General features: G+C 66.1%; 1 protein-coding gene across 2 annotated transcripts in view; it reads left to right on the forward strand.

Moving 5' to 3' along the window:
• CBFA2T3 (CBFA2/RUNX1 partner transcriptional co-repressor 3) overlaps positions 1 to 19,291 on the forward strand; it is a gene marked incomplete at both ends in the record, with an annotated part of 65,281 nt that overhangs the window by 40,737 nt on the left and 5,253 nt on the right. Inside the window, 7 exons of one of the 2 annotated variants that reach the window (XM_080702702.1) lie at positions 6,298 to 6,441; positions 9,150 to 9,227; positions 12,497 to 12,738; positions 12,814 to 12,903; positions 16,218 to 16,399; positions 16,774 to 17,003; positions 18,954 to 19,039. In XM_080702702.1, coding sequence (XP_080558828.1) covers positions 6,298 to 6,441; positions 9,150 to 9,227; positions 12,497 to 12,738; positions 12,814 to 12,903; positions 16,218 to 16,399; positions 16,774 to 17,003; positions 18,954 to 19,039 — 1,052 coding nt within the window. Of the gene's footprint in view, positions 1 to 6,297; positions 6,442 to 9,149; positions 9,228 to 12,496; positions 12,739 to 12,813; positions 12,904 to 16,217; positions 16,400 to 16,773; positions 17,004 to 18,953; positions 19,040 to 19,291 lie in introns of those variants that run through there. The other variant, XM_080702703.1, reaches the window with a different exon arrangement.

A 19,291-nucleotide genomic window follows, 5' to 3' on the forward strand; every position in this document is an offset into this window, starting at 1 on the left:
ACAGCTCAGATACTGTTTGGTCTGTAAATAACAGGGGCGTCCTTGGGGAAGGAAGAGGAGAGGCCGGGTCGTCTGGTGGGCTCCTCTCCTGGTGCAGATGGCCCTGCTGGTCCTTCCCACAGGGCCTGGGCTGGCAGGGGCTGGTGAGGTCTGGTTGGATTTCGCTCTGTATCATGTGATAGAAGAGCCTTCCCAGGCTGAGGGCGCCCTGGACCTGTGGGGGTCCGCCTGGCCCTGCTGGCTGGCCTAGGCCACAGAGCCCGAGGGGCTACGCCCTGGACTCTGTCGCCCCCGAGGAGGCTCCCTGTCGCCTGTCCTGGGCCCCCACACTGGCACAAAAGATGGCTGAGCATGTCTATCTTGGAGCTGGCCAGGCCAGGTGACCTCGCAGCTCTGCGCCTCAGTTTCCCCATCTGTAATCCTGGCTACAGCACCTCCCGGCTTTGCCAGGGGAGTGAAACGGCCTGGCCTCAGTGCCTGAGCCAGGCGCCAGCAGCTCTGGCCAGGGAGTCCTCTGCACGGCGCGCACATGCGCCCGTCTCTAGGGACCTGCATCTCCCCCCAGGTGTGAGGCGCCCAGTGTAGACGTCCTCACGGGTCAGCACGCTGGCTCCGCCTCAGCTCCGGGCCAGGCTCGTTCTATTCCCACGGTGCTGTGCTGCCGAGAACACTGAGGTCCCTAGGAGGGGGAGGAGCCTCTCCCTCCTCCCCCTGGCCTCAAGGGGCCTAGAGAGCAGGCAGGCCGACCGAGCCTGGCGCAGGCGCCTCGGAGAGCCGTGAGTTCCCTTTCACGTCACCCCACCCCAAGGACGCCCCATTCTACCAGTGGCCGCTGAGGCCCACGGACACGGGGCACCCCCCATCTACACGGGCAGGGTGGGCTCGGCCCTCCTGCCTCCCGCCGGCATCGCAGCCTGACGGCGGTGGGGTCTCTGGGTCCACCCCTGGCAGCCCCGTACTGGGCAGCGGCAGACAGCAAGTTAACAGCCACAGGATGGTCCATCCTGGGTCAGGCGTCCGAGGACAGGACAGGACGGGCGAGAGGAATCCGGGCTTGGCTCGAGTCCCTGTGGGGGCGGGAGGGCCCGCCAGCCAATGGAGGGGGAATACTAATCCCTTTATTTTTATATTATTACTTATTCATCTTCCGTGGAGAACTTAAGGGGAAGCAGATGTGGGCAGCCGCTCGGGCGTCAGCGCCTGGGACTCATTAGGGCTGTGCCGCCCTGCCCGGCAGGGCCTGGGATCAAAGCCCAGCCCTCCCCTCTGACCCTGGTCTTGGGGGCCTTCACCTCAGTGGGAGCCCTGGCCTTATGGGTGCAGACCTGAGGGTGGCACCCAGCTTCCTCTGTGTGGCGCATTCCTGCTAGAGGCTGCAGGAGACCTGGCACACCCCTGAGCCTGTCCCGGTCAGAGATGGCTCCAGCTGCCCTGAGATCCCCACTACAGATATGGCCGGACCACAGGCCCCAGGACAGAGGTCCACAGCACCAGGCCCCAGGGAGCCCTGCCGAGGGAGCGGGAGCCGAGCAAGGCACTTCTGTGCCCCTCGCCACTGGCTCAGGGCAAGCCCAAGGTCCCTCGGGCGTTGTCTGGGCTCGAGGCTCTAGGGTGGGGACTCCCTGCAGCACCAGTGCTGCCAGGTCCCGCCTGGGGCTCCTGCTCAGGACAGCCAGGGCGGTGTGTACCCTGGGGCCGGCAGCATCACGCTGGGCCCACGGTGGCCCTGTGGGTTCTGCAGGTTGGGCTGAAGTGCGTGGCACTCCGTGGGTGGCTTTGGCCCTGGGGGATGCGCCTGGGCCGGGGCTGAGTGCTAGCTGAGTTTGGTGTCCAGCGTGAGAAGCGTCAGGGTCACTTGGTTCTAGATGGGGCTTTGGGAGGGTTGGGGGACAGAGTGAGGGGAGGGACGCCGTGGCTCCCTGGCTGGCAGCCTCGCTGAGCTGTGGGCCCCGCCCCTCGGGTCCCCACTTTCCCACTGGGTGTGGCGGTGCCTGGCTGGGGGCCTCCGGGGAGTAGAAGGACTTCGGACTCCGTCACTGGGCCGCGCCACGGCAGGAGTGGGCCTGGGCAGTGGTCAGGGAGACCCAGAGGACTGTGCTGGACACCTGGAGGCGAGGTCGCGCGGATGGCCACGAGGGACCACCGAGACCCGAGTGCCTCTTGGTGCCGTGGGGAGCTGACTGGGAGGAACTGGGGAGCCATGGTGGACTCAGGGTTCTCCGAGTCCCTACAAGACCCCACCTTATTCACTGTGTATCTGGGCAAGTCACTCCCCTGGGCCTCAGTTTCCTCATCTGTAAAGTGGGGTGCAGTGGACCTTCTGGGGGCTGTTGGTGAGGGAGGGCGAGGCAGGTCACAGGTTTCTGCTTAAGGCCGTGGAGGCCCTGGCTAGCCTGGCATGGGGGAGGCTCCCGGGGTCCCTCCCTGGGCCAGGCTGCCCACAGTCTGGCCAGGGCATCTGTGGATGGCCTTGTGTGGAGCTGGGCCACCAGACACCAGACCTCCAGACAGGGCTCTGTGGGACACCAGGCCAGGCAGGCTGGCACGGTGCCCCCACCAATGGGCTGTCTCCCTGGGCCCTCATGGTCACCACACAGCAAGTATTTCCTAAGCACCTGCTGTGTATCTGGCTCAGTCATAGGTGCCGGGGACACAGCCACCGACAAGGACGGAGCCAGGCTCTCCTGAAGCTGACCTCGGCCACATTGGTGGGACCAGTATGGAAGCTCCAGGCAGGAGCCAGCTCCCTGAAGGCAGGTGCTGGGGGTTGCAGGGGGGCTGCAGGTGCCCAAGAAAGGCCGAGGGCCTGGGGCAGCCCGGCACTCCTACAGAGGGGCTGTAGTTGCAGAGGTCGTGAGGCCGGAGTGGCGAGTAGAACAGCTACAGGGGCAGAGGACCATTGCATCCTGGGTCTGGCAGACCCAGGTCCATCCCGGCCTCCGGGGCCTACAGAGGGTCAGCCCAGGACTGGGTGGGGCGACCACCTGGCCACCAGGAGCAGCACTGGCCAGTCTCTACTGGGAGCGTGTGTAGGACCCCACCGAGGGCGGTCTCCGGGGGCATGGGGTCGAGGCCCAGCTGCCCATTCTGCGGTGCAGTGCTGACCTCACGGGGTGGGATGAGCTGGTGATGTGCACAGAGCACAGGGGGTGGGTGCAATGTCAGGCCACCACGGGTCAGCGAGGACGCAGCACTCGGGCTGCGAGGGGCAGAGCAGGGTCGGGGGCACAGCCTTGGAGCCTAACAGCCCTCGTCCTGCGGAAGGCTCCAGAACCCCGGCAGAGCGCCGGGCTGTGGCCAGTTCCCAGCTGGGCAGGGCGGCTGGGAACCGCTGGCGGATGGACAGTGATGGATGGGGCGGCCCGTTCCGGCACATTCTGTGTCCTTTCCCACCCCCCCTCCCCCGCCTTGGAGAGCCCGCCTCTGCGGACAGCTTGGTGACGCTGGCTGGGAACTGGGCAGCCGTCTGGAGGCTTGGGGCTCCCCAGGGCCCTGGGAACGGCTGGGCCTGGGAATCTTCTCCAGGGCGGGAACAGGAAGCCGCCGGCAGGAGCCGTACTGGGGACCTCTCCTGCCCGCTTCCCCTTGGAGGGCGCACTGGCTGCCTTGGCCCCTTTGGGGCTGAGTGGGGCTGTGACACCAGGGCACCCCATTCAGTCGTGCCCCGCGGGGGCATGTGGTGACCCAAGCCCCAGACAAAGGCCCCGTCCTAGGGGACACCCGAGGGACTGGGAGGAGCCCCGCGGGGAGGGGAGGCCAGGGACTTGGCTATACTGCAGGGGGAGGCCCCTGCTCTGAGGGCGCCCCGCAGGAGCCTCTCAGCCACCCTGCTGCTCAGCCACTTAGCACCCCGTGCCTCAGTCTCCCCGCCTGTGAGATGGGCCTCGGAGGGCTGCTGGTAGACCACAGGAGAGCTGGCTGGCTCTCCTCCAGGAAGCCTCTCTCTTGTTGGGGCTCAGCCAGTCTAGCCTGGAGACATCTCCGGCTGACTGCGGTGTGCTACGGGGCTGTAGGGGACCCGGCGGGACAGGAGGCCTCAGACCCAGGCCCTGCCATTCCCTGTCTGAAATGAGCAGTTTCTCCACCTATTCCGTTGGCGTGGTAACAGGCCCGTGTGACGCACCTGGTGCTGCAGAGAGTCTCTGAGGCCTGGACCAGGTGGGCAGCATGGGAGCAATTCCTCCACAAAGTTGGCCTCAGTGTATTTTTCTGCCCTTAGCTATAAACCCTAGAAGCTTCTGCGGCTGCCCAAAGCCCACGCAGTGGTTTCAGAAGCTGGCTGAGCCTCGCAGACTGTTGGAAGAACCTGGGGTTGTCTGTGGAAACGGGGGCCCTGGGCCTCATGTCCCCCACGGCCCCGGGCAGGTGTCTGTAGGAAGCACAGGGCCCGGCTGTATCCGGCCTGGGAACTTCTGCCGGGGGTGTCATGAGCTCCTGCACCTCCTGGACTGCAAGGCTGCAGACCAGGGAGCGGGCTGACCTTGGCAGGGTAGTCTCCTCCATGTGCCTGGCCCCCTACGGGAGGGACCAGCGGCCCACCAGCTTCGCAGGGTTTCTGTGGGGACACAGTGAGCGGGGAGCAGAACGCTGGGCCTGGCAGCCCTCAGCGGGCGCCTGGGAATCTCCCCAGAGTGAGGGTGACCTTACGTCCCACTGGCCGGTCACAGGACGCCAGCGGGGCACCATGCGTCCTCCAAGTCTGGAACACCGTGGGCATGCGGGTGGCGCTCCAAGCCTTTGTGCCATGACACGTGGGACGGTTTGCTGTGATGTGGGACAGGCATGCTCCCGCCTGGTCACCTGGTCACTTCCCTAGGAGGGCTTGGAATGCTACGCAGCGTGTGCCCATGCCCGCCTCGCTGCGGCCCACCGTGTCCTCCTGCCGCCTGGTGGGCGGGTGCTGGTGGGACAGGCTCCCCCAAGGGCCTCACTTGCCTTCTTTGGTTGTCACCAGGGACTGGCCGGCAGCCCCGCAGTCGGGCGTGGTGTTGACAGGTCGCCACAGCTGCGGCCACACGTGTGCCCAGCCGTCAGGCTGCGGACAGGCGGGTGCAGGGAGGGGCAGGGCTCCCGCGGGAGTGAGGCCAGTGGCTGCAGCTGAGGCCGGCAGGTGCCGCCGCCCGGGCCCCTCATATTCCCCAGGCCTCGTGCCTTGGGGCGCTAGGCACGCCTCAGTGCCTCTGAGCTCTCTAACGGTGGGGGGAGACAGGGAGGGCAGTGTGTGGCAGTGACCGAGGTAAATGTCGTCTGCTCATCACCCGCAGAGCTGGGCGGCCGGCCCCCATGCGAGCCTCCCATGCATGGCCTAGGGTAAGAGTCACGGAACAAGGGCAGGCAGCGTGGAGCCCTGTGCGACAGCCCGTCCCCTCACCCCTGCTGGCCCGGGGAGAGACCTCATGGGTGTTAGCGGACCTGCCTGGTGGGGCGGTCACGGGGCAGCCCTCACTCTGCTTAGGGCAGAGGACGCTCCCCTCGCGTCCTGAGGAGCTGGGCCACCTCAAAGCCTGGCCCTGGCTCTCTCTCCTGTGTGCCCTTGACTTAGGTGAAGGGGGAGGCCTGGGGTTCGCATACCGGCCAGGCACGTCCCCCACCAGCCCTGGCTCAGGCCTCCTCAGCCCTGGCCAGCCCAGGGCCTATCTTCAGGGTTTTGCCTGCCGGAGGCCAGAGTGCTTCGAGTCCTGGGTCCACCCTGACCATCATCTTCTTTCTGTCCTCTCCCCATGCACCTGAGCCTGGGCAGAGTCTCAGACCTCAGCAGCTGTCTGGTCACATGGGGCCAGTTAAGCGGAGGCCCCGGTGTCTCTGGCCCAGGTGGCGCTGCCCGCCAGCCTGCGGCCAGGCCCAGGAGGTCTCGAATCGATGCACCCTCCCTTTGGGCTGTCCTAAGGGCCACCTGGCGCGCTCCCTGCAGACCCCAGAGGAGCCTTTGAGCATCTGGAAGTGGGGCTGGGGGTGCAACCTCACTTGGGCATGTTGGAAGTGCAGACGCAGGACCACCGTCAGCTCAGCATAGGGGCGTGGGGCATGTCTGCGCATGGCCCCCAGGGATGCTGCTGGAGGCCGGGTTTGGGGACCTACCTTGGGGTGTCCCAGACTCCCTGGTCTGTAGAAAACAAGCCCAACCCACCTGAAATGGGTTAATGGTCTGCCCCAGCGTCCGGGTAAGACATTAGCCACCTGTGCGTGCACCTGGGGCCTCTGAGGCAAGTCAACTGGAGGCCCGTGGACGCCCTGGACCTCGGCCAGGCTGCTCTCCCCGGCTCACCTGTGTTCTCTCTCCTCTTGCCCACCATCCAGCGGACAGGAGGAAGGCTGCAGCGATGCCCGACTCCCCGGCCGAAGTGAAGACGCAGCCCCGGTCCTCTCCTCCCAGCATGCCGCCCCCGCCGCCCGCCACAGCCCAGGGGGCCACGAGACCCCCGCCCTTCACACCTCATACCCGTGAGTAGCCTGGCCCCACCCTGCATGGTGGCCTGGGGGGGGCGGCTGGGTTTCTGTACCAGGGTCAGGAGCTTTGGAGGTTCAAGTCCCAGCTCGGCTAGTTCCCTGCTGGGGGGCTGCGGGCAAGCGGCTCCCCCTCCCCGCCTGGGTCCCCAGCCATGGAGCGGGTGCCGTAGGACCTAATGAGCTGCAGCCTCAGCTCTCTCCGTGACTGCGTCGTGCCCAGATGGCAGGGCTGCTAGGCCCTGCGCTTCCTGCCACACTTGGGAGGCTCCAAACGTGAGCCCAGAGGGGCCAGGAGCATCCGCGGGGTCACACGGCAGGTCACCGCGCACCAGCCCCACAGCAGGGGCCTGGCGCCAGCTCCAGTCTTGGAGGGGCTCAGAGTGTGAGGGAGGGAGGGCTGAGGGCCGGGGTCACCAGACTCGGCTGCTAGACACGTGTTGAGGCAGTTGGCCGGGACCACAGGACGCTGCCTCTTGCAGGGCTCTGCTCTCTCGGCCCTGGGCAGAGGGCTTCAGTGGGCCGCGCTGGGTGCGCTTGGGGCCTGGGGCTGGAGCCACCCCAGAGCCCCTCATCTTTGAGAACTTGTGATGCAGAGATTAGGGGGTCCTGGTAAAATGGGAGGAGGAAGACTCCCAGGCCTGGGCCAGTGTGGGGGACAGCATCCCCTGGCCCAAGTCCAGAGGCTCAGGAGCGTGGTTCTGGTGGGAGAAGGGCAAAAGCCACAGGCCTCCATTCAGAGACAGAAGCCGCGTCCAGCAGCCTCCATCCCTTGGCCTAGTGACCCCTGGCCCAGCCCTTCCTCCCTGGTCCCGCCCCCCAGCTGGGCATCAACATCATACGTGAGCATCATGCACAGAATGTTTTGTGTGAACCCCCTAGAGAGACTTGTCTGTGGGGCGAGCAGTCTGAGGCGGGCCAGCCTGATGCTGGTTGTGGGCTTCAGCTCTGGGGCTAACTACGGCCTGGCGTCAGGGACACCTGGAACATGTAAGCCCATGGTGGACCTTCAAACCCAACACCCTCCTACCTGAAGATTCTGGACGCCACATCCTGTGGGTCCATCTGGGCCAGGGTCCGACATTCACAGCGCGGCCTGGCTCTTGAAGCTGGAGGGGCCCCACCGTGGGGCTCTGTGCCCGCGGAGTTCACAGGCCCAGAGGTGGTGGTCCTCCAGGCCGGCTTGGCCCGCCTGTGGCTGCACTCCTCCAAGCCTGAGGTCGGCCGCAGCGTCTCTCATATTCAGTCTTGTGGCCGGCTGAATCACCACACCGCCTGACAGAACAGTCCGCACCTCCAGGCTGCAGGCTCCAGGCTGGCATTGGGAAAGGGTCGTCAGCTGTGCGTGGTTAGCAGACCTTGTGCGGCAGACTCAGCCACTCATACGGCCGCAGGGACCTCAGCCCCCAGGCCAGGGTGCCACCCGAGCCCCCGGCCCCCAAGTGCCCTCAGACCCCGAGAGGGGAAGACAGACCAAGTGCGGCCAGTCCTGGGCCCTGGAGCCCGAGGGGCGCCTCCCCAGACTACTTCCCCGGACCAGACGCCCATGTCCCACAGTCCTGGCCACTGGGCCGGACGCTCCTGATTGGGAACACAACTGGGACCCGTGAGGCCCGCAGGCTCGCCCTTGTGAAGCCCGTGAACAGAGGCGAGGGTGCTGTGTGCTTGTGGCTGGGACCCATGCCCTTGCCCCCAGCCCCCCCACCTCGAGGTGGCCTTTCACAGTGAGGGTCCAGCTCTATCTCCAAAGCATGAGAGCGGCTGTCCTCTTGGCAGCCATTGCTTCACCGCTCTGAAGGGAGCGTCCGTCGGAGGCTGCGGCTGCTCCAAGGTGGCCTCAGGCTGGTCCCTAATCCCTGTGACTCCTTGGAAGCTGTGGCTCGCCGCCCCCAGCACCTGCTGGCACCGTAGCTGCCGCGGATTCCTGCAGAGCACCTGGGGCGGCCTGGGAGCCAAGGCCAGGCTGACCTTGAACCTGACCCTGTGGGCCGAGGCCAGCACAGGCTGATCCTGGAGCTGAAGTCGCTGTGTGGCTGGGGAGGTGGCTGGAGGGCTGAGAGACGGAAGGAACCGGAGAACAGGGGGCTCACTCCTGCTCATAGAGCCCCCACCCCGTGTCCCTCCGGCCTCCACCACTGACTGCACTGAGACAGCAGGTCTGTCCACTGCAGGGGCCGCTCAAGCCTGGGGCTCTGTCCTGAGACGGCATTCCTCAATCTCTCATTTAAAACACGGATTGCAGCCGGGCGTGGTGGCGCACGCTTGTCATCCCAGCATTCGGGAGGCTGAGACCGGAGGATCGCAGTTCATGGACCCTTAGCAAGGCCCTTTGCAATCAGTGAGATCCTGTTTCAAAATAGAGAATAAAAAATCCAGCTGGGAGTGTTGCTCAAAGGTAGAATGCCCCTAGACCCCATCCCCTGCACCACAAAAATAAATAAATAACACTGCTTGGGCCCAATCCTTTAAGGTCAGTGCTACGCTTTGGGAAGGAAGGCTTTGGAAGAACCAGAGGAGAGGCCACAGTTCTAGAATGCTCCTGGAGGGTCCTGCCAGAAATGGCCCTTGGAGACTACCTGGCCAGCCGCGTCATCTGCCGGGCGTTGGCCCGAGGCCAGCGGCCATGGCCCGGCCCCAGGGTGACAGGCGCGGGGGAGGCCCGCGCGGCGCCCTCCTGACGCGTCTTCTTCTTATTTTGCTTACAGATGGAGAGGACGGGCCTGCGACGTCTCCGCTCCACGGCCGTTTTCATGGCTACTTAAAGTGGTCCATGGTCTGCCTCTGTGAGTAAAATAAGAGAAAGCGTGGCCTCCCGCCTCAGACCTCCACTGCCTCCGTGCCCCATTGCTGAGTCCCCGCCTCCAAGAGGGAAGAGGGCACGGGCTCCGAGCAGGATGGGGGTGGTGGGGCCAGGCAGCCGCCAGGTGCGCCAGGTCCTACAGATGCTGTCCTGCAGGGCGTGTGGTACTGAGCCCCTGTCCCCAGCAGCAGAACGGGGCAGGCGAGGGGCAGAGCGAGTCATCTCTCAGCAGCCAGGCCCAGATCTCTGGGGCAAGTAGAGGCCGCGGCCCGGGCCCCATCTCCCACTGTCCCTGGCAGGGCCATCTTAGGCAGGCACGGCCACTTCTGCCGTCCCTGACTCGTGAAGCGGCCGCTATCGTGGTGCTAAGTGCCTGGGTGGTCTGCAATACGGGGCTGGCAGAGCGGTCGCCACGGCGCCTGGCAAATGCCACGGTCCATGGATGTAGTTGCCAGGGGAGACAGATCACCAGGGACACCACCAGGGCAGGCAGGGTCCAGCAACAGGGGCTGAGATGAGGTGCTCCGCCTTCCTGGCCCTTGGTGGGCTCAGCTGCACGGCCCAGGCCCCCGGCCCTGGCCCTGGCCCAGGATGAGACGCGGCGGGCAGCCGCACTTCTCAAGTCTCTGCTCTGCCCAGCTTAGCCGTGCTGGAACCTGGCAGGCGGCCTGCTCTGTGGCTGGCGGTGTGGCCGTGTGGTTCCTACGCGGCCACTGTGGTGCTCCCGGGCCTGGGGAGCTGCCCGGGAGCCCCCTGCCAGAGCAGGGAGGCGGCGGGGCTGCTGTGGGGTTCCTCCGTCCCAGCCCGACCCCACCGGGGGAGCCGAGGGGTGCCGGCGTGTGCCCCAACCTCCGCAGAGACACGTGTGCGGTCTAACTTAGCAACACACCTGTCGCGGGAACCAAACCACTTGTGCCGGGACTATTTTCGGCTTCTCTTTAGCAAGCTGCCGAGACTGCCCGGCAGCCGCGGGAGGGAGGACGGACCGGCCAGCCACAGCGCAGGCCGCTGGGGACCCAGCGCCCGGGTGGAGGGCAGGCGCAGGCCGGGCAGGGGCAACGGGTAGGTCCAGGCGGTGTGGACGGCGACGCCTGTGTAGGAGCCGCCGAAGGCCGCCGTCCTGCGACAGCGGATCAGCATCCAGACGTGAGCCCCCTGTGAAGGTTAGGTCTTCCCGGCGACAGGGCATCCCGTGCCAGCTGGTGGTGCATGTGGCCGTCATCAGTCTCGACTGTGTATGTGCCATCCGCGTGGGGTCAACCATAGCTCGCCCGCGAAAAGACAGCGCACAGCAGGGTCTGCTCGGGAGGCCTCAGGGTGAGGCCCAGGGCTGGACGCGTGCTGGGCACTGCCCCTCGCCCGCCCTCACTGTGCAGCTGCTGCTGGGCATGTCCACCCTGTGCCTTGGGCTCCTCAGCTTGCACGTGCTGTCCTGGTGGGGGGCGGCTGCTCAGGGAGCTGTGTTGAGAAGGATGCTGAGCCCAGCGTCGGCGCGCCAGGCCCCAGTGCTGCGGTGTGTGCAGAGAGGCGGGCAGTGTGTATGCGCGTGTTCTGCCCGCCAGTGGCCCGCGCAGGTGGGTGGAGACCGCGCTGGGGCAACTCTCAGGCTGGAGGGGCGAGGAGACTGAGGCCGCTCAGGTCTATTCACACGCATGTCTGGACCTCCCGGCAGGGCTGTCTCCTGTCCCCGGGACACGGGGCCTCTGGGGCCCTCGGCGGTGACTGTCAGGGCAGGAACAGGGTAGCAAGCCAGGGCAGGACCCAAGGGGACGGGACAGCAGCCACACTCCCTCCGCCTCACCCTGGGGGCATCCCAGGCAGGTCCACCTCAGACCCAGACCACTGAACCCAGAGGAAGGCGAGGTCGGCCGTGGCTCAGGGGCAGCAGCGCGCCTGTGGGTGTCCGTGCCTCGGTGGCCCTGCCTGCCACATGGACAGGGAACACCAGCCCTGGCCCATGAGTCATTTGCACCGGGGCCTCCACGGAGGCTGGACAGGGCAGGTCAGTTGCCAGGTGGAGGCTGGTGGCAGGCTCTGTGAGCCGGGTCCAAAGCCCACAGAGGAAGCTGCAGATCTGGGGAGATGCAGTAGGTCAGGTCCCAGAACTGCAGGGACAGACACGGGAGACTGGAGCCGGCCATTGCCACAGCTGGGCGAACTGAGGCCCAGAAGGGGCCAGGGTGCGGCCCACCTGGACCCCACCTCCAGGCCCTCAAGACCACAAGGTCCATGGAGGTCGCAGAGGTCACCTCTCAGGGCCCAGATCGGGCTGGGCAGGGACACACCAGGCCGCCGTGTCAAGCAAGTGGTCAGCCCCAGAGGCCATGGGCAGCTTAGTGAGTGGCCCATGTGGTGAGGAGCCTGGTGGTCCCCGCTGGGAGGAGGAGGGGAGAAGCAGAGAGAGCTGGAACCTCCGAGGAATCTGGCCCTTGGGAGCAGTGTGAATCAGACCCCACACCCTGACACGCTCGGGCCAGCTACACAAGGACACTGGCGGGCGGGAGACCCCGGAACCACACCGCAAGAGGGCGCGTGCAGGAGCATACGTGTGCACAGTGGCCTGTGACGTCCAGGCTTCTGCAGAGCCGGCACAGCTGGGCCCTGAGGCCGGCCGGGGTGCAGGGTACAGGGAACAGGCACATGGTGCCAGGGCCCCTGCCTGGCCCCAGGCGCTGACCAGAGCCCCAGGACACGGCCCGGTGGCGGGCCAGCCAGGTGCGCCAGCCTCCACAGGACCCAGGCAGGCAGCACCCGCCTGTCCCGGGCCCAGGCCCTCTGCTCTCTGCACAGTCGATAGTACTGAGGGGCCGGGGCTGCCCCACAGGGCCAGCTGTAAAGTGGGTGGGGCAGGGCTTTCCCAGGAGCAGGTGAGCAGCTTCTTGCTCTGGAGCCCCTCCACCCCCAGGAAGCGGAGAGTGAGCCGTGGGACCCTGGGACCCTGGGGGTAGGAGGCCCCTCCGTGCTCACACTGAGAACCAGAGCCAGCCTGGGGGGTCAGCTTCTGCCAGTGAGAGGGGCCTGACCTGTGGTGGAGCCCAGCCTCAGGCCACGCTGTGATGGCAGGCACTGTGCGGCCCCATCGGCACGTGAGGCCCCCACCTAAGGGCAGCCTCCGTACACACCTGTGCAGGGATACGTGAGGCCCAGCCCGACGTGGCTGCAGGGCTGGGCACTGTCGGGCCAGGGTGGCCCCTGCTGCTGTTGCTAGGGTTCCCGCGCCACTCTGTGCTCACGCCCTCTTCCCCCACGCAGTGATGAACGGCAGCAGCCACTCGCCCACAGCCGTCCACGGTGCCCCATCCACGCCCAGCGGCTTCAGCAATGGCCCGGCCAGCTCGTCCACGGCCGCTCTGTCCACACAGCACCTGCCTCCGGCCTGCGGGGCGCGGCAGCTCAGCAAGCTGAAGCGCTTCCTCACCACCCTGCAGCAGTTCGGCGGCGACATCTCCCCCGAGATCGGGGAGCGCGTGCGCACTCTGGTGCTCGGGCTGGTGGTGAGTCCCCCTCTTGGCACGGGATGGCGGGCCCCCGATGCCCACGGCGCCCTCACGGGAGCATGTTCTCCCCAGAACTCGACGCTGACCATTGAGGAGTTCCACTCCAAGCTTCAAGAGGCCACCAACTTCCCGCTGCGGCCGTTCGTCATCCCCTTCCTGAAGGTAACACCGCCCGGGCCTGCCGCAGAGGCCCCGCTGACCCTACAGCTGATGGCCAGTCAGGGCTGACCGCTTCTAGCTAAGGCTGAGGCCAGACCCAGCGCAGCTCTGTGTCCTCTCTGGCCAAAGGTACCCTCGAGCACCAGCTGTGTGCCAGGAGCCGCGTGAGACCCAGGACGCAGCTGAGAGCAAGCAGGCAGGCCAGGCCAGGGTGCGCGCCGCCATCACTACAGAACCTGGGAATGCGTGCGAGAGCTGCTCCAGCAGGACGCGTTTCCATGAGGAAGGGGACCAGAGGGTGGGGAATACAGAGTCCTGTGGTTAGCAGATGTGCAAAGGCTCTGGGGCAGGAGGAATGGCAAGGGCTGGGGTGGCTGGGACAGGGAGCAGGGAGGCCTCAGACAGCTGGACAGGCAGGAGGGCGTGTGGCTGGGCAGCACAGAAGGTGAACAGGGACAGAGCCTCACCAGCCAGGCCATGGTGTCCACTGGCACCCAGGCTCCCCGCCCAGTCACACCCAGAATCAAGCTCTGGTTTTAGAAGGTGCCCATGATCATGCCGGGCGTGGTGGCGCACGCTTGTAATCCCCGCGCTTGGGAGGCAGAGAGAGGAGGATCGCGCAGGTTCGAAGCCACGCGTGCTGGCTTAAGAGACCCTGTTTCCAAATTAAAAAGTATAAAAATAGGTCTGGGAGTGTAGCCCGGAGGTAGAAGGGCTTCCAGGAACCCCAGTACCACCAAAAACAAAAAAAAAGAGAAGATGCCCATGATCGCGTGTGTGCAAAAAGAGATGGGCCCGGTTTATGCAGAGCTTCCCAAATGGGCAGGACCCCGGGGGACAGTGGGCTGAGGCTGTAGACACACCCGTGGGGGCACTGGGCAACTCCATTCCTAAAACGGAGCCAGTGAGTGGGGACCATGGGGTCTGAGGCTAGGGAGCAGGGCAGCGCTTCTCTGACTGTCTGGGCAGTGATGTCCCGCAGAGTCCCTCGAGGCCACGGGGTGCTGTCCAGCCACACCTCAGGGCCACCTGCATGCCTGTGGCCGGGGCTGCGCCTCCTGCAGACCTGGGCTCTGCCCCCCTCGGGATTCCTGGGGCTCTTGAGGTCAGACCAGACACTCCAGGCGCAACCTTGTCCCCACTTCGCAGTGGCCGCTGGCCTGGCGCCTGTCCCTCTGTGCTGGGTTTCTGTAGCTGTGAGCTGGGGCACTGGGGGCTGTGTGAAGGGACACATCTGTCAGCCTGGGCAGCAGCAGGGTCAGGACCTGGTGTCCCCTAGTGAGGAGCGACTCAGGCCCCTTCACAGATGCCCCGGGCCCCCAGCTCATTCAGGCCTGGATCTCGCTCAAGCCCCCACAGCCTCCCAGGCCAGGCCCTCGCCCCCTGCCCCGCCCCATTCCTTGCAGGAAGACCCCACACCACACCCGTTGCTCCCACTCACACCCTGCCGGGCTCACACTCCGGCGGGCCACAGAACAGGAGCTGCTGGCACCAGAGCCCGCCGCCTGGCTGCCGGCCACTGTGCCCTGGAGGCCCTCCATCCCTCCCTCCCCGGCTCGCTGCTGACTCTGCCGCTGCCGGCTTTGGGGACGGTGTTCCTGCTTCTGCTGCCAGGTCCTGGGTGGCGTCAGCTGCCCATCTGTCTCAGGAGCAGGGCAGGACATCCCGGCGTCCCCGCTGCCCGGCCAGGCCCCAGCCTGGCCCTTCACACCCATCAGTGCTCACTGTCCCCACAGCCACACCCCATGGGGTGCCCTGCAGCCGGCCCCAGGGGGCACGGGCCCGCATTGCCCCTCTCCTTGGGCCTGAGGGCCAGCTGGGCAAGGCCTCCAGGATGGCCAGTTTCCAGGAACATAAAGGGAGCCTTCTCCTGCACGGAGCCTCTGAGGGAGGCCGGGAGGCCTGAGTAGGAAACCTTAGAGTCAAGGCCAGCTCTGCTTCCAGAAGTCCGCCCCACAGCCCCTCTGCCTTGGGAGCAGCCACCTGCCCAAGGCCACCAGCCCCTTGGCCGAGCCAGGGTGGGCCAACTCCAGAGCCCCCCGAGGCTGGCCTCAGAGGAGCCACTCAGCAGTGGCAGGGAGCCCTGAACCTCATGGCCCTACCCACTGGGCATCTGTGCAGGACGGTGTTTCCTCATCTGCGTCCACCCGTGGGAGCTGGCGCACTCCTGTAGTGCCAGAACCTGGCTCCGGTGGTGGTGTTGCGCCTGGGGTGTTCTGTGGCCAGCATAGGTCAACCAGCCTCTGCATAGTGGAGCTTCCCAGTGCCCTGGGCTCCTGGGAACAGGACGGGGACACCCCCTCCCCTGGGCTGTGCGAGCTGTGCTCCTGTCCCCGAGCCAAGAGTCGTGGTGCGTCTCTGCGTGCAGCTGCTGCGCTGGGCCCTGGGTCCCCTCCTGCCCTGTGCGAGGCAGGACGGTGGGGCTTTCCGGAGCTCAGGGATGCTGCCCTGCTCTCTCTGCTGAGGTCCATTGGTCCCAGCAGGCCTGGAATCCAGATGTTTCCACCACCCAAACAGTCCCTGCCCTGCCTGCTTGCTGAGAGGAGGCCCCTGGGAGGGTCAATGGGCTCTGCACCTCCCGGGACCCTGCTCCCAGCTCCTGCTCCTGCTGCAGCAGCTGGCACTGGTCCCACCCCGCCAGCCACACAGGCGAGTTGGCAGGGGCCACAGCCCAGGGTGTGCAGCCCGGCTGCTGGTATTGCCTGGGATAAGCACCTGTGGCCCGTCAGCGGCCGGCGCACCCGAGGGCCAGGAGGCAGGAGCAAGTTGGGAGTCGTGTTTACAAGCTGAGGACCGCTGGCTCTCCCGAGCAGCCTGCCACCCTCCCCACAGTGGCTCAGGGAAGACTGGGGGGCCCAGGAGGACCCCAGCCTGAGGTGGGGTCTACGTTTCAAACCTGTGTGCTACGGTGGTCTTACCCACCAACTCATACTGCCTGTCGCCAGTGACCCTGTGGGTAACATGGGGTCACGGCACCACGCTCTCAGGCACAGCTGCAGGGCTGAGTCCTTGTCCCAGCTCCAAACTCTGCTAGAAAGCAGGCGGAGGGCGGTGTTGCGGGGCCTCCCAGCAGTGCAGGCCCTGCTTACGGCTAGCTGGGTGCACAGGGTCTCCCGGCCTCCATACCGTGGACAATACAGTGTTTATTTGGGTGGGATGCCAGTGGGGGATACTAGTAGTGAGCTCTCCTCCCTCCTTCTCCAGATGGCCCTGGGGGGTACAGTGGAAAAGGCCAGCCTGGCACCCGGGGTCTGGGCTGGGGCAGTGTGTCCCTGGCAGGGCCCTGGCCCCGCTCACGGCCGCTTCCCTGCCCACAGGCGAACCTGCCCTTGCTCCAGCGCGAGCTCCTGCACTGTGCCCGCCTGGCCAAGCAGACACCCGCCCAGTACCTGGCCCAGCATGAGCAGCTCCTGCTGGACGCCAGCACCTCGTCCCCCATCGACTCCTCGGAGCTCCTGCTGGAAGTCAACGAGAACGGCAAGAGGAAGACGCCTGACAGGTGTGGGCGGGTAGGAGGCCTGGGCAGGCCCTACGTCCTGCTGAACCTCCCCTGGGAGTGCCCTGGGAGCCGTGGGGTCAGGAGGCTCAGTGAGGGTCTCCAGCACAAGTTGCCGGTTACCCCCTTTGTGCAGGAAGGTGGGCCAGCCTCTCGCTGTGCTCAGAGGCGCTTGTCCCGCTCTGCAGGAGGTGTGGCGGCCCGGGCACAGGAGGCTTGTGTCCCCTCCCCATGTCCTGGACACAGGGCTGGGCTTCCCAGGTTGGAGCCTCAGGCGCCCACCCGCCAGGGGCAGGCAAAGGCCAGCAGAGACCCAGGGAGGAGGCCTCCGTCCATGCTGTGCCCCTGACCACAGCCCTGCCTGCTTTTTGGGCCAGGACCAAAGAGAACGGGTCAGACCGAGACCCGCTGCACCCCGACCACCTCAGCAAGCGGCCCTGCACCCTGAGCCCCGCGCAGCGCTACAGCCCCAGCAATGGGCTGCCCCACCCCACGCCGCCCCCGGCCCCGCACTACCGCCTGGAGGACATGGCGCTGGCCCACCACTTCCGCGACGCCTACCGCCACCCAGACGCCCGGGACCTGCGGGAGCGCCAGCGGCAGCTCGGTAAGCAGCGTGCGGGGGGGAGGGGACGTGCCCGCAGGGCAGTGGGAGCATATGCGGCTCTGTGCCCACCTGCGCGTGTGAGGCCAGCCTGCAGCTTCCCTGTGCCTCGGTGTCCTCCTCTGTGACCCAGCCGAGAGCTCAGTGACCACCCAGGTGTCCACCACACCGTTTGGACTGACTGTCCTCACTGCAGGAGACCAAAGGAGGATAGGCCCAGCTCTGATGCAGGTGCTGGGAGGGGGACCTGGAAACTGCCAGCCGCATCCCAGAGCTGGGTCGGGGAGCCTGGAAACAGCCAGCCCGGGTCCCAGAGCTGGGTCAGCTGAGGCCTTGGCCTACCAGGCGTCCCCCGCCCCCACCCACGGAAGCCCCAGGGCCTGCGCCTGGCAGCAGGTGACAGCGTCTGGCTGGCCACGGCCGGGTCAGGCAGGTGCTAATTCCCACCCGCTTCTGCTAATGCAAAAATAAACGCCAGCTGCCGGGCAGATCCCAGCCACTATTTTGGTTGGGGCGTTGGCACTGGCCCCGGCTCCGCAGCGGACAAGGAGGGCAGTAGACAGTGCCTTGGCTGCCACGGCCCAGTCTCTCCGCAGTTTGAGGGAGGTGTTTGGGGGCTGAGGCAGCCCCCAAAGAGAGCTTGGCCCCTGGGAAGCATGGATGGGCACTGGCCACCAGCACTGGTGGGATCCCACCAGGCCCCATGGGGGCGGGCAGAATCATTTGACATCTCGGGACAGCCACAGAGGGTCAGCACGGACCAGGCACCAGACGCCGCGGCGGCGCCTGAGTGCCTAAGAGCCTCGCAGGCCAGGCTGGAGGGCACAGTGGGGCTGGCCTCCACCCGCTCTGGTGCGAAAGGCAAACGTGGGCCCTTGCCCGCCTCCCTCCCTCAGCGTGACAGGACGTGACAGGCGCCTCCCTGGGCTAAGGCGGGACGAGGGCTGAGGCTGGAGGCTCTGCCCCCCAGCATGCTCCTGTGCATGTGAGCCTGTAAGTGCTCACACAGCAGGAGGCGGGCAGGTAGGGAACTGAGGCACAGAGTGGCACATGAGGGCCAGGGAGCCCTGGGCTCTGTCTGACCCCGTCTGTCCACGGAACTGGCTGAGCCCGCACCTGGGCTGGCTCCCCATGGCCCAGCAGATGAGCCTCAGCGCCCAGGCCATAGCTCAGCCCAGGGGACACGGGTGAAAGGGACACCCACCCTGTCCAGAGCAGACGCGCAGCCTTCGGGAGGCCCCAGAATTGGCAGGGAGGACTCCCACTTGATTGGCAACCAGAGACTCGGGGACAAGGAACTCTCAGACTTCTGGGCCGCTATGGCAGGGGTCTGCCACCTGGGCTTTGGGGGATGCGTAGGAGTGCAGTTAGTTGAGGGGAGGCTGTAAGCACGTGCTGCAGAGAGCCAGCAACAGGAGGCCCGAGGCTGCTGAGCCCGGACAGACCCTGGAGGTGTGTGGCAGCTTCACTCCACGGTGGGGCGGGAAGAGTGGGTGAGAGGGGCTGGATTAGAGGCTGAGCTCGGGCCTGGGGTGGTCCTGCTTCGTCTCTTCCTCCCTTATGATGAGCTGCCTCCTAACCACCCTGGGGCAGTCAGTGCCTAGAATCCCCTGCCCCACTCCTCTTCCCAAGGGCAGAGTCCAGGAGTGTTGTCAGGAGGTGGGGAGTGAGGCTGGGGCAGGTGCAGGGCTTGAGGTCAGAGGTGGGTGTGGCCTGGGCATGGGTGGGGCTTTGTGAGCATGGGTGTGGCCTTGAGTGGGTGTGGCTTGCGGTACATGGGTGTGGTCTATGTATAGGGCTTGAGTGTGGGTGTGGTCTTGTGGGTGTGGCTTACCTGAGTGGGTGGGGCTTGGTGGTGTGTGGGTGGGGCTTGGTGGTGAGTGGGTGGGGCTTGTGGTATAAGAGGGGCTTTGTGTGTGGGCATGGCCTGAGAGTGCACTCTTCCTCCTGCAGGGGTGGCAGGCTCCCGGCAGGAGGAAGTGATTGACCACAGGCTCACGGAGCGGGAGTGGGCAGAGGAGTGGAAGCACCTTAATAATGTGAGTGTCCACAAGGGCTGTGGCCACAGCCAGTCCCGAGGTCTCCCCCAGCTGTGGGCCTGAGGCCGGGGGCCTGGCACTGAGTGTGGTCTACAGCAGCTCAGCACCTCAGCTGGACCGGCCCTGGCCCTTCTGGCCACTTGCCCCCTGTGTGAGTCCTCCTGTCCACCACAGGCCTGTCTAGGCACTGTGGAGGAACAGGGAGAAGGCCCCAGAGCTGTCCAGCGGGTCCGCCTTCCCGCTCGGAGCTCC

Source organism: Muscardinus avellanarius, assembly GCF_963383645.1.
Source record: "Muscardinus avellanarius genome assembly, chromosome: 10".
Classification (NCBI taxonomy): domain Eukaryota; kingdom Metazoa; phylum Chordata; class Mammalia; order Rodentia; family Gliridae; genus Muscardinus; species Muscardinus avellanarius.